This window comes from Pseudonaja textilis, chromosome Z (assembly GCF_049901715.1).
Source record: "Pseudonaja textilis isolate UNSWEBS1 chromosome Z, rPseTex1.2, whole genome shotgun sequence".
In the NCBI taxonomy this organism is placed as follows: Eukaryota; Metazoa; Chordata; class Lepidosauria; order Squamata; family Elapidae; genus Pseudonaja; species Pseudonaja textilis.
Window position 1 is genome coordinate 21263234 of NC_142008.1, and position 27320 is coordinate 21290553.

Genomic DNA, 27320 nt, shown 5'->3' on the forward strand with positions numbered 1-27320 from the left:
TGGATGCTACAACCCATAATGGCAAGCTAATTGCCAAGCACCCAAAATGCAGTCATGTGACCATGAGAGGATTGTTCCAACATTTTACAATGACCAAAAATGTTTTGTGGGTTATAAAGCACCCATTTTGTCATAATTTGAAATGGTCATTAACTGTAAATCAAGGATTACCTATGTATTTGTGTTCTTTTCCCAAATAGCCTGTTTTCTTCATCAAGGCTGGAGGTCTCCAAACTGGCTGGAGAATTCTGAGAGTTGAAGTTCACAAGTCTTAAAAGTTGCCTAGATCAGGATCTAGGCATTCTCTGAAAGGATTCTACATTCTACACCAACATGGAAAAAATTGAAAACTGATGAAAGGGTGATGAGTTCCAAATGATTGGGGATACCGCTATGAGGAGAGAGATAGTATGAAAGGTTTCTAAAAGTGGAATCAGTCACTTCTGCATTTCTGTCAGCAGAATCCCCTTTAGCTGTGAGTTATTTTGGTTTTCCTTCTCTCATGGGTAAAATAGAATTCAAGATTCAATTAAATGATTTCATGTGAAGATAGGCAGAATCATACCCTTAATTCATTATAGTGATAATCCAACAAAATAATAATGCAATATACCATTTTTAATTAATGGAATTTCCATGTTAATTACAAAACACAAAAAGATATCCTCCAGTAGTACACGTATTATATCTAGATACAAAAGCCTAAACTTTACACATCTTGAAACTTTCTAAAGTTATTGATGCAAAATTTCCATGATCCTTGATGGATTCACAATTATCCTGAGATAATCTATATAGATGGTTGTCCAGAGAAAAGGGGAATATTAAACAGCAAGGCTAATATGGCACTCAAAAGCAGAAGGTGCAATTACATTTTCATATTAATCATTCACAAAATAGCTCAAATAAATATTTACCCATCAGATACCTAACAGAAGTTGCTAGCAGTCCAATTAACTGTTCAGATCAAATAAAAATATATATTTCCACATCACATGCAGCTTCCACCTTCACAAGGTATCTCCACTGAGAACTCACTACAGAAATAGTATCCAAAACTACAAGTTCTCAAAAATCACAAATCTGGTTTAAATAAGGTGAGAAATAATGGTTTTACAAACAATTTGGGTTGATATGTTGAACTTTTTCAAAAAGTTTGTAAAGTAGTAAATGTCTGTTGCTCTAGCTTAAGATGTAGCATCCAGGTGGAAATATAAAATTGATCTGTTAACTCTCACTGATGGCCTTACATTGTATTTGATTGAGTGAAGACTTCAATTAACACAACAACACTGTTCTTCCTTTGACTCAGCATGCCCCCTTTTCACACTATTTCTTAAAAACCATTCAACTCTGCAAAGCAAATTTGATATGGGAAAACTGTTGTTCACATCTTCATGATGAATAAAAGATTAATGAGTCCTAGTTTTCAGAGTTTTGTTTAGGAAACTTCAGCTGAAAGCATGTAGGTTTGTTAAATACAAAGGAGGAATTTTACCCACAATAGAATGTTATAGCTGTTCAGTTCTTCTGAAAAAGAAAAGTATTCTACTGAAGCACCCTATTTTCCACCATTTTCAAATTGCTATGCAATGTTTACTATGAAGCAATTTCAATCTTTATTAGATCTTTCTTCCCTGCTTAAGAAGAAAAACAGTTTTAACTATGGATATCTAAATAAAGTACATGGATGCATATATCCCTACCAACTTAACTGTTGCTAAAGGCAGAGATTGACCTTGGGATGCTGGTACAGCTGTGAAGGTTATGTACATGATCCACACAAAATACATAGTTGGTCTGAAAAGTCCTGAAGAGGAACATCCATGAGCTTCAAAGCATTTTCTTCTCTTCAAATCTGAAGCACGGTGCACTGAAACAGCCACTGTTTAGTGGTTCTATTTTAAGTATACAGTAACAATACATTGGAAATATCTTCTCTGATAGATGTTAGGAATGATTATATACAGACAGAAATATATACAAAAAGGTTTGTACATTAGAAAAAGATAATTGCTTGAGGAATGAATCAAGAAGACTTTTCAACACAATCTATGAATGTACAGAGATCAGAGGAAAACTGTTAACACATGCCTAAATAGCTAGCAGATTTTTGACATAATACTGCAGGTTTTTACCATCTTTTTAATTTTTTTTTAAGTCAAGTGTTCACTTCGTTGGTCTCCTTAAGTACAAAGGATCAGGAACGATATAACCCTGTGCAATCAAGATGTTTAAAGACTTGAAAAAGCCAGTTTCAAGAAGTTTAGCATGAGACACTGTGGCAGGCTGCTGTAATTAAGAGGCCATATTCAAGAATCGGATGGTGCTGAAGGTACCGGCTAGCCAATAACACCAGATCACATTCCTTCAGTTAAGTTAGTGATAGCTTCTTTCGCTTACACCCTTTGTATTCTATTAACATGAAGATGGTGTAAGCTATGATTATGTGATACCTCACCTCTGCAGTGTCAAATACTTGCCAACACCTACTTGACACAGATTTAAAGAGCCTCTTTATTTAGCAGCATGGAAAAGATGACAGTATTGTTTCTCCAACCCCCACCCCCAGTCTGTGAAGTTTAAGAAAAAGTAAATGGTTTCTCTATCTCAAACTTGCACTCCTCTAGTTTTTTTTTTCTGTAGGGGGAAAAGAAACCCAAGTAATTTTTTACTAGAATCATTAGATGCAAATATAATACTGTTGTTTCCAAAAAGAGGAAGAAAAAAATCAAAATAAACACTAAGTTCTACTGAATATTTATGTACAAATTTGGTGCAATGAAAACAATGTTTTGTTTTAAGGCAGCAGTACTATTTTTTCATTCATTTTCATATCTACTATAGGGATGGTCGGAATCCTGGAGCAGACCTAAAAGATAAAATTACAAGAAATTATTAAGGTAGAGATTACAGAATTCTACTTTGCTGAACATGGTGGCTAATAACTATTAAGAATGGAACATCCCAATTTCTGTATGAATATAAAACAAGGGGTATTTTTAGTCATAACTGCAAAGTAAGTGCTGGTTGACAACCTCTCTTAGCACTGAGATAAAGGGAGTTTAACTCTCCAAGGCTTGGTTGATCTGTGTGACCTCTGATATTGTGGTATTCTTCTGGCACATCTTTATAACTGGATGTGGCAACACTATCTTGCAGTGGATCTCCTCCTTTCTCCAGGTCATTTCCAGATGGTGGAAGAAGAAATCTATCCCAAGACTCTTTGTTTGTAAGGCTTCTTGTATCTTGATGCTCTCCTCATACATTATTTCTACAATTGCAAGCACCAAGTCAGGTTTCATCCATATGCAGAGGTTATCCCATCATCTTGAAGCCAGGATAACCATGAGATACTATGAAATTCCTGCCTCTGTGCCTTCTTGTTAATGACTGAAAGGAGAAAAGCAAACCTGGGCTCAACCCTAGCTAGACTAAGTGACAGAAAATTCAAGGGTTCCCATTTCCAGAAACTATCTAACTTTACACATTGATGGAATTGCAGTTTCCCAGATAGAACTGCTGTTGTTGCATAGGTGGGACTTTTCTAGACTCGACTCTTGCTCAGGGAGCAGTTAGCAGCTCTAGTCAGAAGGGTCATTCTATAGATCCATTTTGTGCATCAAATGTCCGTCTTTAGCAGATTGGAAGGTCCTCTTCCTGGTCACTTATAACAATAGCAATAGCAGTTAGACTTATATATCACTTTATAGTGCTTCACAGCCCTCTCTAAGCAGTTTACAGAGTCAGCATATTGCTCCCAACAATTTGGGTCCTCATTTTACTCATCTCGGAAGGATGGAAGGCTGAGTCAACCTTGAGGCTGATGAGATTTGAACTGCTAAATTGTAGGCAGCTGGCTGCAGAAGTAGCTTGCAGTACTGCACTCTAACCACTGAGCCACAGAGGCTTCTTATGCTTTATGCATGATGCATAATTATTAATAATTAAATAATTATGCTTTATGGTTGAATATTTGCAATGAACTATGTGTAGGGCTGTTTTTGAAAACCATAAGCTATGCTTGGTAAAGAATGCATTAGAATAAGTGGTTCTGAAGGCACTTTGGTTCAGCTGCACTGTCAATAGGCTTCTGGGCAAAAATTCAAGGTGCTGATCACTTTCTATGAAGCCTTTCACAGTTTCGGGACTGCTTATCTGTGAGAGCAACTCCTCTACTGTTATGTCTGTCCACTTTAATAGAACTAATAATGTGGGCCTGTTCTATGCCATCATTTAACACTAATCTCATGGGGGTGTGGAGATATGCTTTTCAGTGTCCATACTTGCCCTATTGGATAGTGTTCTATCTCCTGAGGTCCACACAGTCCTAACCTGATGTTATTTAGGAAAGTCCGCCACTGAGGTTCTTTCCACTGGCTCTGGAACAAGTGATTTGGGACCCTGAGCAGAAACCAGGATTTTGTTCCTTAGCTGTTACCATCTCTATCCCCAAGATAACACTACAGTTTTGACTTTTGTTTACTCTCATTTTATTTCATGATGCTGTACGTTGCCTAAAATTATTTGAGGGCTATAAATTGAATAAAAAAATAAATGAAATAGAAATGAGGTTACTATAATTCAGTAATGCCCAGTAACAGAGACATACTGATTTTTACTGTACAAATTTATCCCACTTAAAAGGATTTGTCATAATACATAAAATTAATTTTCTATTCAAAATAGAAAAACTGACAACTAGAATCTCAAAGGATATTTTCTTGTCTAGCATCTCAAAGGATATTTTCATAGACAGATTTTTAGTTCCTACTAAGTGTAGTTTAGCTTAAGTTCCGTGGAATAAAAAAAATGGGCATCTATGCATTAAACTGTAAAAAATGCTAAATCCTAATCCCAATTAAAGTCTAGAAGCCTTCAAACCATCCTTCAAGTTAATCCAAAGCGTAAATCATTCATCATCCATCAAAAATTTTAATCAAGGCAGAGTGCTTCCCAGACAGGAAGAAGTTTCCCTGTGTATATACTAACCAAATTACTCAGCAGTTAAATGAGCAATTGAGATTGGCATATGGTGCTTACATAACAATTTATGGCATTGCAGGATAAGTGGGACAATGGCAGTATCAATACAGTTTAAAGGGCAATCATAACACAATGCAGGAAGGGCATTTATGGAGTGCTTCTGTTGCACTAAGTCCTATCTTTAATGTCAAGGACAAACAAGATTTTAATCAGTAAGTTGCAGAGATAATTGTAGTGAATATCCATACTGTAAACTTCATTCTAATGTTCATATTTGCAAATGCAGACATACATGTATAATACCAAATATGATATCCTATTCCTATGCCTCATTATACATTGCATAATTTTAAAAAAAAACAAGACTATTGAAAATATTACATTCATGATAGAATGCATACAATTATAAACTCTAGAAAGGGGAAACTTCCACAGAAAAGACAGAATTAATGAATAAGGGAATTCTCTACAAATATGAGGTTGTTATTAAAAACAACAAACTCATGTCAGTTTGGTCTGGCCTGTTACGGTAATATCCCTTCAACTTGTGTTATGTCATTACATGGTGTGTTTCCAAATCATTTTCAGGGGAGATAATAGGAAATGGGAAACACCTAATGTATTGGTAGTTACTTGGTTAACTTGTTCATGGCTGCTTGAAGTTAAAATTATGCTGGATTATTGGTGCTTACCAATGTTCTTTGAAGTTCAAGCCATCCTAGAACCCCCATAGTCAAATGATCACAATCTATGCAACAGGCTTGCACTTACAATGGTTGCAGTACCCTGTAGTCATGTGACTGCGATTTGCAATCTTTCTAAGTAAAGTCAATGGGGAAGCTGGCAGAGAAGGTCAAAATCTATTTGGATAAGTTTCTCCCACCCATGCACCCACTTCAAGGCCCCCTGCACACCATGTGCCACCTGTACACCTTTGTGCACCCTCCTGAACCTCACACCGTGCCTCCTCAGCTACTTGTGCAACCTCTCCAGCCATTTACAGACTGTTACCAAGCCTTGTTGAGATTGTATGTCTCCCTCACCACTTGTGCACCCTGAACAGCAGCCACTTACCTGCCTCCCAGCCTACTTCAAAGTCACCTGGGATTTCCTGTGGGCTTTCCCATTGCTTTGGGTTGTTGAAACCTGGCAGGAAGGAAATGCTCACCAAATGACCCATGGTCTTCACTTAGCAATGGCTAAGTGGGGGCAGGGATTGCCATTATTAAGCAGTGTGGCCACCTATTATTCTGCTTTATGACCACATTATCCCAGTTGCCATCATAATATAAGGCCCACCTGTACTAGTGTTTTCTTTGAATCCACTCCCAGTCTGGCTCATCACAAATATTTTGGGATTTTTACTCCTACAATATTGAGAAAATTGTAGCTTTTGAGAGTAAAAACCGAACCATAGTCTATCAATAACACATGGGACCTTGGTAATCTTTGACCTTGGTTGTTGCACTGATATTCCCTAATTTGTTGATGAAATATATGCAAGAAAACTCACAGAGCACCAGGGACCTTACTGATCAACCGTGAACTGCTAATATTCCATTCCTTTCTATTGATGCTTACTCTATTCTGTAACAAGTTTCCAGTCTAAAGAAAATTATGGAAAACATTGCATTTTTCTTCTAGAATGTACAAGAATACAAATATATTTCTAAAAAACCCAAATCCTTAGTTTCATTTAGCAATGAAAGTAGAATTTGGGCAAAGTATATTCATTCAAGAATATATGGGAAAAAGACTGACAAATCCTTGCACAAAGAAACCACTCATGTGGAGCAGTCCACTTTCGAAGTGCTGCTGCATTCTTTCCCTCCACCCCCCAAAGGACCACAGCCAGAGTGAGGGACACATGGAATGCATTATCAATGTATAATTACCATTTAAATGGAGAAAGAAGTTAAAAAGGGGGTGGTGGAGGAAGGGGAAAATGATTTTTTTCCCTAACAAAACAAGTCTGCAGTCATCTTAATTTAGAAATGTGTTAGCAATTATTTCCCTTCTATTATGCATTCATGCATATATATGAGAGAGAATTCCTTTTGCAAAATAGAGTAAGCAACTGCTTATTTTATTCTTCTGTATCCAGGTGAAACACAAGTCGCTTATTTTAATTTATGGTAAACTGTTCCTTATGCTTTTAATAGCTGGGTTGAATATGCTACTGATGGGTCAATAATCTTTATTTCTATTTTTTTCCCCATACCAAGCAACTGACACATTCACAATTAAATAGGCCTGAAGCATTAAAGTAGCTAACCAACCTTTTGGTGTTAGTATTCAAAGCTTGCCCTTCATTTTTTAAAAAATGCACCAAACAAGACAAAATTGGATATTTTTGCATGCATGCAAAGCATGGCTTTATATTAACCCATGGTATGGCGCTTACTAGTGAAAACATACAAATACATCAATCTATTTTTTTTTTCAAATTGTGTTTCATTGTCCTAAAACCAATTACACATTAACTCTGATTATATATCATTATTATATGTGATATGTGAATGCGGTCAAAATTTTGAATGTACTACATTGGATTAATGTTATGCCAAAGGCAAACATTTAACCTCAACAGTTAACGTGGACTAGAAAACTGTATTCAGGCATTGAATAATATGCATGAAGAGATATTGGTTAAACCTGCCCATCACTTTACAAGCAGAATGTCTAATGATGCAGGAAAACTGCTTAACCTCACAATTTCACAAATTGCACTGCAAAACACTAATGATATAGGAACAAATTAAATAAGAGGTTCCCGTAATCAGCCATTTTCCTTTGCTAAACAGAATTTACATATCATGCTTACAAATACTGTTGAGATAAAAAGCTGCAGATGGGACTTATGTTATACATACCATATTTTTTGCGTAGTTCATCATATTTCGCTTTTCTTTCATGTTTCCTGCAAATATTATTAACATATTAGAGAATACAATGAATACTTAAGATGATAATTGTAAAATAAAAATGACAAACCAGTGCTAACTCATAATATTCTGTATAGCTATTAGTAGGGAAAATGGATTACATCTAGTCATTTCTATCCATAAGTTCAATTATCAATCATATCGTAAGTTACAATATTTCTGATACTGCAGTGTGATTTTCATATCTGTAAATACTTCTGCACCATTTGACTCTATCCTCAGTTCAAAGTTGTTTTCCCTCCTCCAAATTTTATCTGTATTGATTTCCAATGATTGAGCACACATAACGAATGTGGTATGAGTACCAACCAAACTTTAAATTATAGCATATATAATGGTTTGTAAAATGAAAGTTTTCTTTGAAGGTAAAACAAATTAAGTTCTGGATTATGGCACTTTACAGGAAGATTAAGAAAATGTCAGTAAATATAATACTGTATTACCTTCTACAACAGAATATTTCAGAATATTTTTCCTAGTTTTCAATCAACCCCTTTTAATGAACTTCCCTGGGACTGATAATCTCAGTAGCTAAAATTGAAAGGACTGCAGATCTGTTGTAAACAAACAGCTCAAAGCCAACAATAAATTTTGTTTGACTTAAGAGGAACCAAAAGACATCCATACCTACCTAGCAGTGATATCTGTTTAATTCCCATAGGGTTTACTGGATAGATACATCATAAATTCTTTCTTAAATTTAATTATATCTAACTGATCTCTGGACTGCAATCCCCACATTATAATTGCACTTTTATTTAAGATAAAAAAAAATGTAAGTAATTTCTGCTATTGTTCTGAAGATTATAAAAAAGCAACCTTGTGATCCACTTCATGAGAATAAATACTTGCCTAATGTTGGCTTTTACTGACCCATAATGGCAGTGTTAGAATGTAGTACAGGTAATCCTTGGCTCACAACAGTTTGTTTAGTGACCATTCACAGTTGCAATGGCACTGAAAATAGTGACTTATGACCATTTTTCAGACTTACAACTGTTACAGCATCTCTAGGGTCATGTAATGTAAAATTTGGATACTTGGCAACTGGGTCATATTTATGACAGTGGCAGTGTCACATGACATGAACAGCTTTTTCGACCTACTGACAAGCAAAGTCAATGGGGAAGCCAGAACATTTAATAATCGTGTTACTAACTTAACAACTGCAATTATTCACTAACAGATGTAGCTAGAAATGTAAAATGGGGCAGAATTCACTTAACAACACAAATGTTTGGCTCCATTATGGTAGTAAATCGAGGATTATCTGTATTGCAGGCAAACTACCCATTGCCAAGAGTTCAATCCTGACTGTCTCATGGCTGAGTTAGCTTTCTGTCCTTCCGAGTAGGTAAAATGAGGACCCAGAATGTTGGGGGTAAGATGCTGACATTTGTAAACTGCTCAAAGAGAGCTGTGAAGCAGTCTATAAGTCTAAGTGCCATTGCTATTTATGAAAGTGGACAGTGAAAAGAAAATACAAGGCATTCTTGTTTTGACTTCTAATGGAGATTATTTTGCATTTTAGAAGAAGACTGAAATTGATACCGCTATGGAGCGGCTACAGGTAGTCCTCAAACTTACAACAGTTCGTTTAGTGATTATTCAAAGTTACAACCGCACCTAAAAAGTGACTTATGACCATTTCTTATACTTTATGACCACTGCAACATTCCCCATGGTCACATGATCAAAACAGACACTTGGCAATTGACTCATGACAGTTGCAGTGTCCTGGGATTATGTTATTACCACCTTTTGCGACCTTGTGACAAGCAAAGTCAATGGGGAAACCAGATTCACTTAACAACCATGTTACTAATTTAACAAATGCAATGATTCACTTAACAATTGTGGGAAAAAAGGGAGTAAAAGGTAGTAAAAATTCCCTTAGAGACAGAGATTTTGGGCTCAATTGTACTCATAAATCGAGGACTGCCTGCAATCTGATTTACCTCTTGCCTAGATTACTGCAACATAATGTATATGCGCTGCTCTTGAAGACCCTTTGGAAGTTTACAGCTAATCCAGATTGCAGCAGCCAGCAGTCATAAGCATTTCTTGGTACCCTAAGAGAGACTATTGCTATGTCACCTATTTGGCTACAAGTGGACATTAGGATAAAATTTAAAGTGCTGGTTATTAAATAATTTCAAAATAAAGATAGTAAATGTTTAATTTTACACAAACACGCACTTCTTGGATCTCTCTTCTCTATCTATTGCAGCTGTAGAGTTAAAAAGTAGAAGGTAAGATGCTGAATTAAGGGAACAATTCATCCTTCAGAAAGAAATATGTCACACAACAGCCAATATATGATTAGTGATAGAAATATATAGAAAGAATCAAGGCATTATTGCCTCTGGAGATTTTATTCATTTTTAGTTCCAAAAAGACATGGTTTCTCAAATTTTTCTTCTTTCCATTTACATCCTAATGGGCTTCACTTCATTTGGAATAAACCTAAACCTATCCTTAAGCTTGTTCCTTCTTTGATTGGGTTCAGTTAGCTTTTTTAATGCCTTCATAAGTAGGCATTTTATTTGTTATTTTAACAATCTCTTGGAAAAGTGAATAAGAGTTCCCATTTAGTTTAGTTTACTTTATTGTCATTGCACCTCATACAATGAAATTGAACACCATCTTCAGTGCATATCATGACCATGAAAATAAACACACACATCCTTCACGCTCCACACACTGAATTAAAAAACACCAACACTGCACCAACACTGCACTATACAGTAGAATTCAAAAGAGCTACTGCCCTGGGATTGAAGCTGTTTTTCAGCCTATTTGTGCTTGTTTTTATTATTCTGTACCATCTGCCAAATGGTAATAGTTCAAAAAAAGGATGGCCAGATGAGACGGCTCTTTGAGAATGTTTTGAACTTTGTTAAGGCAGCAGGAGCTATAAAGCTCTTCCAAAGAGGGGAGAGGGCAACCAATGATCTTCTGGGCAATTATGTTAACCCTCTGGAGTGCTGTCCTATGTGCCACTGTGCAATTGGCAAACCATACAGAGGTGCAGTAAGTTAAGATACTCCCTATGGGCAGCGGTAGAAGGTCACCAGCAGTTTTTCATGTTTTCTGAGAAGTCTCAGGTAGTATAATCTCTGCTGGGCCCTTTTCACCAGTGCTGCAATGTGAGCACCCCAGGTCAGGTCCTCTTTTATGGTAACATCCAGAAACTTAAAAACTGGCCACTTGTTCCACTCCACATCAAGCCTTCACGTGAAGGTCTCTCTATCATTTTAGATATTATCAGGGAGACAAAATGCTTATCCAGATGGCTCTTGTTCTGTAAAGCCACTGGACATTTCTGCAACTTTGTTTAAAAATGAATTATATTTCACTAGATTTTATGTATATTTGTCTGTGATTCTTATGTACATGAGTTTTTTTTAAACTGAACAATATTGAAGCCCCTAGATAAGGCATGTACTTTAAGAATATATTTATTTGATTTCTATATTGGAGTTCTGTACTGGATTTCTACCATATTTTCAGTGTGGCTACCAAAATTTTAAAAAAATTTACAATTCTTAAAAACTACAATTGCTAACATGCTCAATTAATAATTAAAAGCTTAATGAAAGAGCTGTCTCTTTTCAATTTTTCTATATGTGGAAAGAAGGAAGCAATGTTTAACTTCCAAGGGAGTTTGTTCCATAGCCCACAAGCAATAGAAGGTTTTATTCTTCATTCCAGATTAACAATTGGGCATTTCCAAACAATTGGGCATTCCCCTCTGACAGATAGGAATGGCTGCAAAGGTTTGCAACAGAAAAGGTATCTTGTAAATAGCCAGGCACTGACTATTTGCGAGGGAGGTAAACGGCAGAAAAATATGAAAAGTAGTAAATAGAGTTTTTGCTGTGCATCTGATCAATCCTAGTCAACCAGTGCAATCTCTGCAATGCATACACATAAGAAAATTTTATTTATCCTTACTTTTTGTACAGAACTGAATTCCGGCAGAATACAGAGAGTATTTCTTGACTTACGAGCACAGTTGGGCCCAGAACTTTTTTTGCTAAGCAAGGCACTCATTAAACTAATCACTGTGGTGGTTAGGCAAACCATGCAGTCATTAAGCAAAACCTGGCTTTTTCCATTCACTTTGAAAACCTTTGCTGGTTAAAAATAGTGATCATGTGACATGCAGCAACTATCATACATGCTGGTTGCCAAGGGCCCAAATTTTGATACATGATCACAGGGATTCTGAGACAACAGTCAAAGTCACTTTTTTCATAGTCACTTTAAAAGCTTGTTAAATTATTAGTTGTAACTCAAGGACTACCTATAAAAAGCAGTACTATGGCAGGGATATTGGCAGAATTTCAACCAATGAATAGCCCATTTCAACCAATGAATAGCAATTTATTTCCTGCCACACTTCTCCTTGTGACCAGCAATAAACTTGGATCCTTGCTTGCAGCAAGCCAAAAAACTATTTTGAAAGCTCAAAGCCTTTCATTAAAGACAGGCTGAAAGGCATCAGGATTCCTTTTCTGTTTCTGCAACCTAATAATATTTCTGTAGCCAAATACTTAAGATTGGCTAAGATAGCAAAAATTTCCAAACTTACCGCTGAGCATGTTGCAGTCGTTTTTCTTCCCGATCTCCAATAAATGTTTCTTCTTCTTCACTAGTTACTCTCCTGAAATGAGAAAAATTTTGTGAACTTTTCAGAACAACTTTATGTCAGGTGGCATTAAATTACAGAACTTATAACATTTTTAATTTTACAGCCTCAAAGCATGCCCCTTTAGAAACTGTAAGCTAATCAGAAGTAATATGTAAAGGGGGCATGCTTTACTGACTTTACTGACCAGGTGTATCTCAATCCCACATTATTAATTCAATTCTTAAATTAAATTAAACTTAAATTGATTAAATTCAGATTTAATGTACTCTAGATATAGTAAAGTGATTTGTTTTATATAAAAATGAACTTCATCTTATATACTCTCATACATTCAAAATGGATGATTTGTCAGGATACCTGAAATGGCAAACTGAATAATGAATCCAGCAAGTATTACCGAATTTATTTTTTTATTAAGTAGAAATAGTGACCATTCTCTACTTTCAATTCACATGGAAAAACAAGTGTGAAAAAGGATCAATAGAAAAATAAATATTTCTTAGCTATTAACTTTTGATTTGTTAGACAAAATAGGACATTTCATTTAGTACTACAATACTTTGACCATTTCAAGAAAGAATACTGACATCCAGTGGACATGTTATGTAAAAGATTAAATGTCATTAATTTATACATTTAATAAAAATGATCTACAGGACATTTGACATGATTTATTGGTATGTAAGTGTAGTTTAAAGATTAGTTTTCTCAACAAGTTTGTATTTAATATTGTATGTAAAGTTTACAATATCAATAGGGACTGGAATTTCCATCAAGCGACAGAGTCATAAAGAACCATGGCATGTGACTGCATCATTTAGTGACATTAATCACTGCCTTCTTCTTGTTGTTAAGCGAGGATCATGTATTTTTAAGCTAGAATTCACGTGACATGACTTGCAGCTTCCTGCTAGCTTCCGAGAAAGTGAATGGGGAAGCCAGCAGGAAATCACAAGGTTTTGGTGGTTTACAAATAGGCAGGCAAATGAGTACTATAAGGTCAAGCAAGGCGGGAGGTTTGTGGTGAGTGTATGTGGGATATGGAAGGTGGGCTGCTGTGCTGCATAAGTGCATGCTAGAAAGAGCGTGCTGCGATTTCCCCAACTGGCTGCCCCATTGATTTTGACTGTGGGGAGCCAGAAAAGGAGATTGCAAATGGCAATCACATGGTTAAAGAATACAACAACTATTTTAAGTGTGAACCAGTTGCCAATTCCCCAGATTGTGATCACACTGGGATGCTGGGATGGCCAAAACTTTGACATCTAGTCATACTGTTTTTTCAGCACCAAACAGTTGCTGAATAGTTGTCAATCAACACCTGTAGGTTACTTGTTTTTTTTTCTTTAGGGCCAACCTCCATATAAGGGCAATTGAATGAGTACAGGCAGTCCTCGACTTATGACACTGAGTCCAAAATTTCTGTTGCTAAGTGAGATATTTGTTAAATGAGTTTTACCCCATTTTCTTGCTACAGTTGTTAAGTGAATCACTGGAGTTAAGTTAGTAATTTATGGTTGTTAAGTGAATCAGACTTTCCCATTGATTTTGCTTGTAAGAGATGGAAAAAGGTGGTAACATGACCCAGGACACTGCAAGTTATAAATATGAGTCAGTTGCCAACCATGTGAGTTTTGATCACGTGACAATCAGGATGCTGAAATGGTCATGTCACTTTTTTCAGTGATATTGCAGCTTCAATCAGTCACTAAATGAATTATTGTAAGCAGAGGACTACCTGTAATCTAAGTACTACCAGAGTCCATCTTGAGAGATCCATTCAGGAAGCTTTTAAAAAACTGATTAATGCATACGGTATTTTCACAGCTTAACTGATAGGGAAAGGGGATAACTCATCACTGTATATGTATTCTACCTCCTATAGCCTGAAAATTCAAGGACATATCAGATTTAGTCAATTTAATTTAAACCAACAAGGCCTGGGAAATAATATATGTACCAAGTAATGGGGTTTAATATCACTATCAAAAGGATTACATACTTGTGGATTTATTTGACAAAAAATATTCTGTAAAAAATATTCAAAGTTCTGGAAAATGAGAATAGCAGATTTTCTTTTTTTAAATGGAAAAAGTTAAATTTGTCTTCTCTAGGATATACTATGGCCATCAACATTCTACTGAGGCTTAATATCCCATGCTATGATCAGTTTTAATATTCTGGCACAGTGTTGTGATTTTTTTAATCTTGTTGTAAACCACCCAGTGTCATATTTACTTTATAAGTATGCTTCATCTTGCATGCATTTGGAACAAAGAAGAAAATGCTCCACACAATATCTAATATACAGCATCTGCCAAATATAAATATTAGTCACAGCTTTAAAACTTGTCATAGATAAATCAAATGTGGTAAGGTTATGCAATCATAAATCTCATTTTTACATTTTTAAGTAATTTATTGTTGGGCAGATCCAACCACATATTTTATTTTCTAAAATTCCTGTGAGGTCCAGAAAGGCTCCAGAGATATGGTAATAACATATTGGTCATAACAATGTTGGTAAAAGTTTTATAGCATCCCAATTTTTCACTTAATTGTGAGTGGGGTGAGCATTATATATAAAGACTCTTTAAAAATTATTCAGGTAGGGAAAGCCTGGAAGATGCTAAAACAAAACTCTATATGTCTAATATAATCCATCATACCTAGAGCTAAGGTCTAATATTATTTCATTGTATTTGTTGCATTTTCAATGAGAATGCAAGATGGTAGTTATTCAAGATGCTATTCCCTTGCTCATAGTTTCCCTAATTGTTTTTTATTTTTTTCTTTCTAGCATGTAAATAGGATTATATAGTCCTTCATTTACAACCACAATTGAGCCCAAAATTTCTGTTGCTAAGTTACTTTACTTTATTCTCATTGCACCTTGTACAACAAAATTGAACACCATTTTCAGTGCACATCATGACCATGAAAATAAAGAAACACACATCCTTCGCATTCCACACACACTGAATTGAAAACCCCGATAGCATACCAACACTGCACTATACAGTAGAATTCAACAGAGGTACTGCCCTGGGATAGAAGCTGTTTTTCAGCCTATATTTGTCCTTGTTTTTATTATTCTGTACCATCTGCCAGGTGGTGATAGTTTCAAAAAAAAAGCGCCCACAATGAGATGGATCTCTGAGAATGTTTTGAACTTGCTTAAGGAAGCGGGAGCTATAAAGCTCTTCCAAAGAGCGGAGAGGGCAACCAATGATCTTCTGGGCAATTATGTTAACCCTCTGGAGTACTGTCCTATCTGCCACTGTGCAATTGGCAAACCATACAGAGGTGCAGTAAGTTAAGATACTCTCTATGGGCAGCAGTAGAAGGTCACCAGCAGTTTTTCATTCAGTTGTTTTCTGAGAAGTCTCAGGTAGTATAATCTCTGCTGGGCCCTTCTGACCAGGGCTGCAATGTGAGCACCCCAGGTCAGGTCATCTTTTACGGTAACACCCAGAAACTTAAAACTGGCCACTTGCTCCACTCGGTAAGCAAGATAGTTGTTAAGTGAGTCTGGCCCCATTTTATGATCTCTTTTGCCACAGTTAAGTGAATGGTTAAGCAAATCTGGCTTCCCTCATTGAATTTGCTTGTTCAAATCAAATAAGCTACAAAATAGTCACAGGCATTTGATGACAAAGCAGGAATTTGCTTAAGATGAAAACTTTAAATTTTTAGTCCTTACAGTTTTTACATATTCAACATTGTTTTTTACCTCAACTTTGTCTATAAAGCTGTGGTAAAGGTTAGGGAAGAAGGGGTTTTCTCTATCAAACAATAAGAATAAATAACCTTTGCTGCATGTGTTCTAATCCCAATCAACTTCCCTAAAATGTCTCTAAACAATCTAATATTGTTTATGATAGCATTATGATTTACCTACAGTTGGATTCTTAAGAAAAAATGTGCTAAAACCCACAAAAGTTCTCTTCTCAGAAGGAAAAAATAATCAAGAAAAACTATTTAGAAAAATGTATGTACCTTTCAGACTTCCGGCGACATCTGCAACATCTGCGACAGCAATAATAGGAGCAACAAATTATAAACACCAGAATGATGCCTACTACAACACCTATAGCGATGACGATTGCTTCCAAACTTGCTGAAAATCAGAAGTAAAAAAATGTTAGAAAAGGTTAAACAAAAAAGGTAGCTATTAGAAGAGTTTGTCATGGAAAAAAAAGTGATTTATGTCCATTATACTTACAGGCATATTCTTATTAAGCACTGTTATGTACCTGTCTGGTAAGGGTGATCTATCACTGCAATATCTATTTGCTAAATTTAGATAGTTTAATTTATGAGTGTTCAGTCATCCACTTTTCGTAATCCATATATCAGTACAGTGTGTGTTCATTTATCATCTACTTCACATTAATAGGAAGATGTCATGAGATACAAAAATGAAAAAGACTATGTAATCAATGGAATCATTGTTGAGACAATGATCCCGTTAATACTTAATGCTATGCCATATCATGATTTGTTTGTCTTTAGCTTATCACAGAACATCCCAAGAAAAAAGTTTATTTAGAGTGGAACAATCTGCATATCACACCAAGCTGGAAACAAACCATTCTATTGGGAAACAGTGCATGAACCAGACAAATATCATGTAGTTACAAAATGCACTACCTCTTTTATAAAACAATCATTTATAGATTTAACAATATTTGTCTTTCGTAAACTCCAATTTACAGCCAATTTTTCTATTATGGAGAGCCTTCAAAGTGGTTAACAAAATTATAGACAAATACTGAATATAACAATGTAAAATATAATTTAAAAATATTAACAAAAAGTAAAAACATATTAACATTTGAAAGCCAAATAAAAGCAATGCATTCTTACAAATTTCTAAAAATTTATACTGGGGTCAAAAACATTAGAGGGCATTAGAAGGATGAATACAGAACAAGATGCTTTCGTCTGTGCAAAAAAAAAAGCGGGGGCGGGGGGCAGACTACAAGGGCATCTTTAAAAGGTTCCTTCCTGATAATCTTAAGATTATCCTAAGAATTGCATCAAATATCAGACACATTTTCCACATTTAGTCATTACAAAACTATTTTCTTGCACTGAATACATTCTCTCTCATGTTTCACATTCATACCCAAAAACCTCTCTTGGCTGTGTTTTGATATAACAATAAATGTTATATAGAATTCATTGTGATGGAAATACTCCAGAGAACCAAGGCTGCATGATCAGTCCTTATTTTTTCCACTTATGGAGCAACCTTTATATCTTTCTACATGAATGGAAAGTGGAAGAAAATTATTTAAGGAGTATTGGGAGTCTATCTGTGTCTGTCCATCTGATAGCAGGGTAATTGGAAAACAGAACAGAATAGATCAGATCTGATATGGGAAGAAGTTGGCAAAAGAAAGACTGAGTTTGGAAACAAGCTGGATCAGGCCAAAGGTTGCAGAGATAAATAAACTTCGGTGCACCCCAATGCTAACTGTTCCATTTTAAGCTTGTCACATTCCTGGTCACATGATCCAGTGCAGAGCATATGGTACACAACTCACTCTGTACTTCAAGTTCATGTAGATACACAGGAGAGTGGAAACACACATACAAAATATAGAACTCCCTGACAGCAGAGATACTATGAGATAGGAAATTATATAGCCATCTCTTGAGCACCCCTGAAGAAAAACAGAGTTAAATGCAGGTGAAAATCTTCTGATCGTAAGGAAAAAGATACCTATCACCTTCTCAACAACTTTTCTAAAAAGGAAAGGTTGGTGATGGATGATTGTTGCCCAACAAAATAAAGTCCAAAAAAGGCCTCTTGAAAAAGGAGTGAATTACCATCTCCTTTCCCACCGACATGCATTAACCTCTTGGATCTTATGTGCCTTTCCCAGGGGGTCAACAAAGATGGCAGATGTCACAACACAGGAACTTTGTCTACTTCTTCAGGATCAGTTAGCTAAAAGTCAACCCAGTAATGTAGCAGAACTATTTTTCCAGTTATTTCATTGGACCTGCACAACTGGAGTTCAACCCAAAGCAAATCCTAGAGACTTTACCCAAATAGATACTTAGAAGAATCCTCATAGCAGCCCTACAAGAGTTTCCCCAATCATTCCTTGTCAAGAAAATATCGCTCATCTAAAACAGCTGTTGCCTGAGTATTTGTCGATGCAGCAAAAGTGGAGAAATACACTCTCTTCACTGTTCTGATCATAAGGAAAACTGATTCTCAAGTTTTTTTTTTCCACTTCCGATAGGGTACTCACTCAGTAAGAGGTAGTGTACAATATGGGAATCCTCCTGGAATTGTAGCTCCTATTTGAGGAACAGCGGCAGCTGTAACCAAGGGGACCTTTGCAAAAATTCATCTTCCCTGCCAATTGGGCCTATTTCTGGATGATGAGACCCTATTTCATGGTCAATTTTTTGTTTGGATTATGGTAATGAGCTCTACATAGTGCTGGCCTTGAAGTCTACATAGAATTTAGCTTGTTCAGAATGCAGTTGCCAATTTTCTCTTGCATGAAATTCAAAGTGCTGTTATTACTTGTAAAGTCCCATATAGCATGGGACCAGATTATTTAAGGGACAATCTCTTCATCAGGACAGCTGCTTATCTCATTAGATTGGTTAGGGTGAGTTTGCTCCAGGTACCCACTATTAAATATTGTACCTGGCACATCTTAGAAAACAATTTTTTTCTGTAGCTGCATCTACCCTATGGAACAGCCTCCCTTGAAATATGGAAGACTTTTATCCTTCTTGCCTTCTGAAAGGCCATTAAGATCTGGCTGTTCCATCAGATGCAGAAAGGAAACCTATGTAGTGTTTTTTAAGACAATGCTGATATGGCACTGATGATGTGTTAAAGAATTTTAATATTTTTTTTTTTAACTGTGTTTGTTGACCCACTATGGCAGGGGTGTCAAACTTGTGGTCCGGACACATCATGTGCTGGCCCCGCCCCCACCCAGTTTAGCGAAGGGGGAAAAAGTCCCGATATGGAATGTGATGCCACCATGATGACATGAGTTTTACACCCCTGTCCTATGGTGTTTTACATAATACTAATAGCCATTTTTTTTTCCAATTAAATTAACCATGATCCCATCTTGCAGGAGACACTGAACTGAATGTTCTTCCAAAATGACATTGTAATTATGTTCTGGCCTGTCCTAATTTAACATATATACAACATTACATACCCCAACATATTACCCAGTAAGACTTCGTAAGTGAACACAATGATGATGGCGGAATTATTTTGTTTACAGGATAATCCATACAAGTAGAATTTGGACTGCACCAAAGACACTATGAGGAAAAAGAATGAAAAATAAAAACAAGTTCATCAGGAAGTATGATGAATTAAATCAGCAGTTATTATTATTAAATCAGCAGTTTTACCAATGCTTTTACAACATTATCAGTATCAGCACTGGCAATTTGATCTATATAAATACTTAAAGTTTAATTTTTTTCTTAATTGCTTAATATTTACACCCCATCTTTATTGCACTATTCCAGGCAGTTTTCATAATACTCTTGCCTCCTATTTTCCCAATATACATCTGAGGTAGATTGGGCTGAAAGAGTGGCTGGCTCAGTCACCCAACCAGTGTTCATAAGAGAGGAGCAAACTTTGGAATTTCTTGATATAAAGTCCAGGATCTTAACATTTAACACTATAACAAAGTATCAGTTATGGCAGGAAATGTTTTGTCCCATTAACACTTTATACAGATTGAATGAAATTATGCCATATTTCATCTTGATTTACCAAAAATACAATTTTAAAAGGTTACCGAAGTATAACAGCTAGCACATTTACCTTACAGATAGTCCTTGACTCATCACAGGGGATACGGGAACTCTATCACTAAGCAAAGTAGTCATTAAATTGCACACAATTTTATAATCTTGTTTGCTGCAGCCATTAAGTGAATCACCATAATTATTATAATTATTATTATTATCACTCTGAATTCATTCAATTTCCCCCACTGACTTTTCTTATTGGAAGCCCCCTGAGAAAGTCACAAATAGTGATCACATGATCCCAGGATCTGGCAATTAATAAATACATGCTGTTACCAAGCACCCAAAATTTGATCATGTGATTGTGGGGACACTACAACACACATTAAGAGTGAAAATTCATCATGTCACTTTTTTCAGTCCAGTCACAACTTAAAATTGTTCTTAAAATAAATAGTTGTAAGTCAACTTCTTTAAATTAACCAGAATATAAGTAGTCCTCAGCTTATGACTAGCAAATGTTCAAAGTTAAATGGACCCCTAAAAGTTACAAGTTGTAAAGTTCAGACAGCCAGGCCCACCTTCTCTATGACCACATGACTACACTTTGGGTTTCAACAACTGGCTCCCACATTGCTTTTACAGGGTCTGTAATCTACACTTTTGCCAAAAATCAGCATGTTCCTCCAGTTTTTGGCAAAACCACCCACAGCAATTAATGGGGGTTCCTTAACAATTACTGCATTCACTGAATGACTGTAGCATTTGCTTAAGGTCATGGCACTGCACTTAAGAATTGCTTTAAAAAGGTTACAAAATTGGGTCAGCCAAATGATTATCATTTTACAATCAACATGGCTTATGCTCATAATAGGCAAGATCCATTTCTTTTTTAAGTTGAGAACATCATATTATTTCCCATTCTTTATCTTGGTAGCTGAAAATATATTTTATACCAATCTGACCAAGAAATTAAAATGTAATTTCCCAGGAATTCAGAATCTTTACACTGATTTACTTATAAAATTATTCTGTTTAACAATTACATTTATGAACATTGCAATGATGAAATCCAGATGTATCATTCTTAAGAATAATGCTGGCAAAGCTACAGTAATTTCCCTGCTGCAATTTATCATCCTATTATCAACATAACTCATCATATCCCAGGAATTTAGGACTTAATGATTCTAAATCATTTATGTTGCTTTAACAATTTCAATATGGCTTAGAAGGTATTTCTTGTGAAAAAAATTCAGGCTGCATAGATACTATTTTTATTAGAAAATTGGAGCTGGAAGAATCAGAAAATTTTATCAGTCTTCTTTCCCTTTTCTACACACTTTAGTGGATTTACATCTGTAAAACAATTAACTAGATCTGAGTAAGGAAAGGGAGCATTTTAAAACATTACTAACAAAATAATGGCTATTTACTTGACTGTTGCAATGTCAGGCTTTTCTGAGGCCAATTAGCTGTTCTGTTCTGCTTCCTGAAAAAAAAGCGAGTCAAACAACTCAAGGATCCTGCCTTAATGATCCCACTCATGAATGAGGAGGTGAATTTTGCTTATTCAAGTTTCTACAATTTCATATCCTAATTTCTTATTCCTAGACACATAATCAGATTAATGAAACATGGTGTGACTCTTGCTTCGCTGACTGTATTTTGCTGTTAGGATCTTCCCACCCTCCTTTTATCAATGATGTTCTGGCCTACTTGTCACTGTTTCTCTCTTCTAATATATCCTGGTTCTAGCCTCACTTTTGTTCTTTTCTTTCTCTTTTCTTGCTAAATCTAAAGTTCTGACTATAGCAAAAGAATAGAAGAATTTTTAATTAAATGGCTATCCTAAAGGGAAAAATATTGGGATAGATGCTATAGTCGAATAATAAGGTCATTGTTATAAATTAAGCCATTCTGTATAAAAGTTTATTATTCCTCTGCAATATTAATCTCAACTAAACAAGTATTTATGCATGAATAGTTCACAATCCAAATTGAGGAAAGTAAAACAAAATCAATATTGATTTTAAGCCATTATTAGAATTTACCTGGACACGAGATAACCGTGATATGAATTCATGCCAAGAGAGTCATTTTTAATTAAAAAAATACACAATATTGGTGGTCCTCAACTTATGACTGTAATTGTTCACAGATTAAGTCATAAGTCACTACAATTGTCAACCCAGTTATCACATGGCCAAACCCAATTTTACAACTTTTGTTGCAGTTATGCAAACATCATGTTCATTAAATAGTAAGATAGTTTAAGGTAACACTGTGATTGTATGAATCCAGTCTACCTAATGGGTGTTTTTTGTGGAAGTAAAAACCAAAAACTAACAAAGACCACTGACAATCATGGTCAGGTGACTGTGGGATGTTGCAAACAGCTGTAAAGACAAGCCAACTGCCAAGCATCCAAAACATGAGCATGTGGCTTTGGGGAGATTTGCAGCTATTGTAATTTCAAAATTAGGTCATAAGTAGCTTTTTTTTATAATTTCAAATGATTAGTAAGCAATCAGTTGTAAGTCAAGGATTACCTATAGTCACATTTAATTCAGTTTTAATATATGCTATACATTAAACACATTCATTTGTAGAATTCAGAGACAGCTTTTTCTTTCATGTTATGACAAGCCATGTTTAGTAAATAATTTACAAACTCATATTTATCTCAGTCCTTGATTCACCCCTCCTTTCAGACTTTGTTTTCCTTCACGAATAATTAAATATATTAAGATTTGGTACTTAACAAATCACAGCTTGTACAACCAACTGGGCAAAACTAAAATTGTGATTTAACACAATTTCAAAAAAGGGATTAAGAGCCCAGATAGGAAGAATAAATTTGAAGTTTCAATTACTAATTACCAAACCATGGCTTATTCCCATCAATGAAATACTTTCTTTTTCCAAATATTTATGACACCTTCCTTATATTTGAAAACTCAGCAGAAAGCTGCTGGCTACCACAAAGATAAAAAGAAGCTGTAACTCAAAACTGCACCTTTACTGTATACTAGGGAATGGTAACCATAACAGAGAGCTAACAACTGCTGAGTGGGGTAGAAATACAAATTCATAATTTATAGCCAGCCAGATCTCAAACCTTTTGTGCTCTCCTTGCAGCTGCACCCTTCTTTGAAAATTTGGATTTCTTATCTATATCCCTCAGTGTCCAAATATGGCAGTCTTTATATTCTCTGCATTCCAACTCTTTTGTTCACCTAGCCCACCATTGTAGGGTGAAAATCCTTAAGTCACTGAGCTCTAATTGTTGTCTTATAGTTGCCAACCATCTATTATTTACTGATATCAAACAACGAATGTTTATATTTTTAAAAAATATCTGTCCCTACCTATAAAATACAATAAAAATAGATAAAATTTTCCCCTGGTTAAATAAAAATGAAAATACTTACTGCAGTATTTTTTATACACATTTCACATTTCTTTCCAGTGAAATCAGAACATGCTGGAAAAAAAGAAAAAAATGCATGGGGATGTTTAAATCTGAAGGTTGTAAATTTTCTGACAAAAATGTATAGAGCAGCAAAAGCTTTTTGGATCCAAGAGAGTCAAAATTTCAGAGTGAATCAAATATGTATAACTACTTCAAAAGCTAATGCTTTTCAGGATGCTAGGCTTTAGAAAGCTTGTTATATAAATTTCAAATACACCTAAATAAAGTACTGTTATTGAGCAGCAAAGTACATTTTATAATAAATTCCATATTGTAACATAGTAAAGATGCTCAAAACTAAGTTGCAAAGCATATTCAATGTATATCTGTAGTACTGTACAAAAACATTAACAAGAATAAAATGAAAATAGTATCTATAAACATTTATTTTTTTATATCTTGTCAGCAGCATTTTCTAGTAATTTTTAGCTACAGAATAGTCTTAAGAACTGCAACCATTTCAGGAAAATTTATTTGTAAAGTAATTAAAAACTAACTTACATTTACATATCTTACAACATTTCACTTGGGTATTTTAAATAGATGAGTTCTATTAATTTAAATGGAAACTTCTGCAGAAACTGTGACCCAAGAACTATAGAGTAACATAAAAATGGACTGCATCTGCCACATGCCATAGGCAGATTAACATCCCCTTTTTTATTCTGAAATTCTTCCCTCTCCTTCCCAACACTTTTAATTATAAAAACTCAAGCCACTTTAAATGACCTCTAGATCAGGTTTCACTGACACAAAAATTAACTGAACTAAGGACTGAGTACAGTCAATGTGTAGGGAGAAGCAGAGATTTCAATATGCTTGCCACTTTCCTAGAGCATCCTTCCACTGGTGCCACACTGGGAGGGAAAAGGCAGGATGAGGCAGACAAAGCCGAAGTCATTCACTGTACAGTCATTAATTGAAGTCCTAAAGCAAGACTGCTTTGGGAAAAGAGCGTGCAAGATGAAAGAAGAATTTGCAATCAGCAAGCCCTGTCAAAGTGGAACACGTTTTTCCATGCAAGGGAGAATAGAATACCATCTTGCCCAAGCAATAAAAGATAGTTGCACTGTGCAGCCCCTGCCAGCTCCACTCTCCCCCTTGTATCCTGCTGCTGCATTCTTGTTAGTGTCTCCAGAATCACAAGGTGCTTTTTTCCAAAAAGCAACTGGATTTTTTTTCTTTTGAAAACATTTCACTTCCAATACAAGAAGTTCCTTCAGTTCAGAATTAAAGGTTTCTTAGATGAGAAACATAAAAAAAAAAAAGTCCAGTTGCCTTTTGAAAGCACCTTTGGGACAATCATGATCTGGATGATTTGAGAATCTTCACAGACCTCTCTCCAGAGCTTTTCTCATCCATCACCTCAAGAGCTGTGCCAAGATGAAGGTTCATGAAGGAATAATCTTACTCCTTTGCATCAACTGCCCCTCTCCCAATGCTGCACATCCCAAACATGGTTCAGTTTCTGCTCCAGGCAAGCCATTTTCTGCCTGCGCCAGTCCTACAGAAGTTGTACATACTTGTCAAATTTAGTCTGTTTTCCATTAAAAATAATCTGAACTAATTTTTCAGGAAACAGTTGTGCAGCAGACATAGCTAACGGAAGACCTAATTTTCCCTACAAGAGAATTGCTAATAACTTTATTTATTGGCAGCTTTTGATTAGACAGGATAATTATAGAATCATAACTTTAAGACATGTTAAAATGTTTTTCTTATAATTGCTGTGAAGAGTGTAAGAAGTCATTCTGTATATTTATTTTTCCTGCTATACTTTTTTACTTTTTGACTTTTAATTAATTTGTATCATTATGTATTTTGTTCAATAGCAACCAAACTGAATATTGATGTTCTGATTAATATAAAATCTTGCAAGATAAGCAGCTGAAGTGAAACAGCAAAATAACTTACCTTCAATAAAGTGTTTAATTACATTTACTGTGAAACTATTCATTGACCTTGGAGACTTTTGTACCAATGTATGAAAATTGTTATAGACCTTGGGCAAATGAACCACATGACTATGACAATGAGAGTTCTTTGCCCTAATCCATCAACTTTCAAAATTTGCATTTTTAAAACGAATCTGTTGGGATTGAATAAGCTACAAATTACTAGAAAATAAAAATCATTTAGTAAATTAGAACTTAAAATGATTAACTCTCATACTATGACTTCACCTTCAGAGATATTTTAATTCAGAAATGTTATTGAGAGGTAAATAAAATTCCTTCAACTAGTCTTAACCTAAGGTGTCTCATATGCCTGTTTTTACCTTACATTTTAAAATACCAACATTACTCTATTTCAAAACCCATAATACCCTGTCTAATTCAGTTTCAACTATTTTGTGAAAAATATAGGAAGTACAACCTGCAATAAAATCAGGCAGCTCCTATAGGAGTTTCAGCTAAATCATCCTTTCTTTTAAGAGGAATGTCGTTTCCACAACCTCTTAAAAGAAAAGGCCCAAACCTTGAAGGACCAGGTAAATTCTGTTAACTGTAACCATTTGATGCTCATTGAAATTAAGATGAATTAATTAAGCTTGAGAGTAATACAGGTTCAGGGAAGATGGAGTAAACAGAGGAGGTCAACACAAGAGAAGGAACTGTATCCAAGGAAATGTTTAGGTCAAAGTAAAAGAGGAAACCAGGTTACTGGAAAGGATATGTTCATCTGTAAAAGACAGAAGGGGAGGGTCCAATTAAAGCTGATTATTTTTAAAGACGCCTAACAAGACACCCTGGGGCGGGGCGAATGTACGAAAACACTACACCCCGAGGCAGAGTTCCTGACTCTTGTCACCTCCGGAGCCATCAGGTTTGTGACTCTCAAAATACCGAGCCAGTAGGACGGGGCTGGACTCTTTCTCCACATCTGCAAGACGCCTCTCGGCCAGAGGAAAACGGGGAAGCGCCGGTATCCTGAAAGGACTCTGGAAACATGGACGCCAAGAGAAGAGGGAAAAGGACTCTCTCTCTCTTCCCCCCCCTCTCCCCACCGCCGAAAAGCTGCACATGAGGCGGGAAAGGAAGCCGAGCCTGAGCGGCGGGCCATGCTCCCTCCCGCAATGCAGCCCCACACACCCCGCCGGGCCAGGGAGACAAGACCGCTCCTTGCTTACACGGAGCAGGAGTTGGCAAAGGCGACACAGAGGACACCGTGTCCAGTTCCATCGTCGGACAGATGCATAGCAAGACACACAGGAGGCCCAGGGTCGAAAGAAGCTTCCAGGAGGTCATGGTCACCACCATCAATTCACCCGACGCCAAACCGACAAACTTCGCACTTCTCCTCCCACCTTCTCTTATAGAATTCAGGGATAACTTATTCCCTGATTCGCGCAAGCGCACTTAAAACTGCGTGGGCTAGGCCCAGGCCTCCCAGCGAATAAGAACTCTCGCTACCGCCCACGTGGCGTTTACTCCGCCCCTCGCGGGAGCGCTCTCGATCCGCGGTGTAGTTTCTAGAAATGAAGATTGCTGGGGGT

At 36.0% G+C, this 27320-nt stretch overlaps 1 protein-coding gene across 2 annotated transcripts; it reads right to left on the bottom strand.

The window, feature by feature from the left end:
* Window positions 1-600: 600 nt before the first annotated feature.
* On the bottom strand, window positions 601-27198 carry PTTG1IP2 (PTTG1IP family member 2). Of its 2 annotated transcripts, none has more exons than XM_026716085.2 (7): window positions 26955-27198; window positions 23784-23836; window positions 19797-19905; window positions 16588-16708; window positions 12529-12600; window positions 7860-7906; window positions 601-2872 (listed from the first exon to the last, which is right to left on the bottom strand). In XM_026716085.2, exons 1-7 carry the CDS (start codon window positions 27082-27084, stop codon window positions 2823-2825), a joined length of 582 nt encoding a protein of 193 aa, XP_026571870.1. In that variant the 5' UTR covers window positions 27085-27198; the 3' UTR covers window positions 601-2822. The 2 variants fall into 2 exon arrangements, with proteins under 2 accessions (XP_026571870.1, XP_087772489.1); XM_087916363.1 differs by having other exon boundaries at window positions 16597-16708; window positions 26955-27178.
* Between the last annotated feature and the right edge of the window lie 122 nt (window positions 27199-27320).

Excerpts from the sequence above, each read along its gene's own strand:
- PTTG1IP2 (XM_026716085.2), bottom strand. The coding sequence starts at position 27,084 with ATGGTGGTGACCATGACCTCCTGGAAGCTTCTTTCGACCCTGGGCCTC. Across the intron at positions 23,837-26,954 it reads TTTGCCAACTCCTGCTCCGT|CATGTTCTGATTTCACTGGA; the intron begins GTAAGCAAGGAG and ends CTTTTTTTCCAG. Across the intron at positions 2,873-7,859 it reads TGAACTACGCAAAAAATATG|GTCTGCTCCAGGATTCCGAC; the intron begins GTATGTATAACA and ends TTTATCTTTTAG.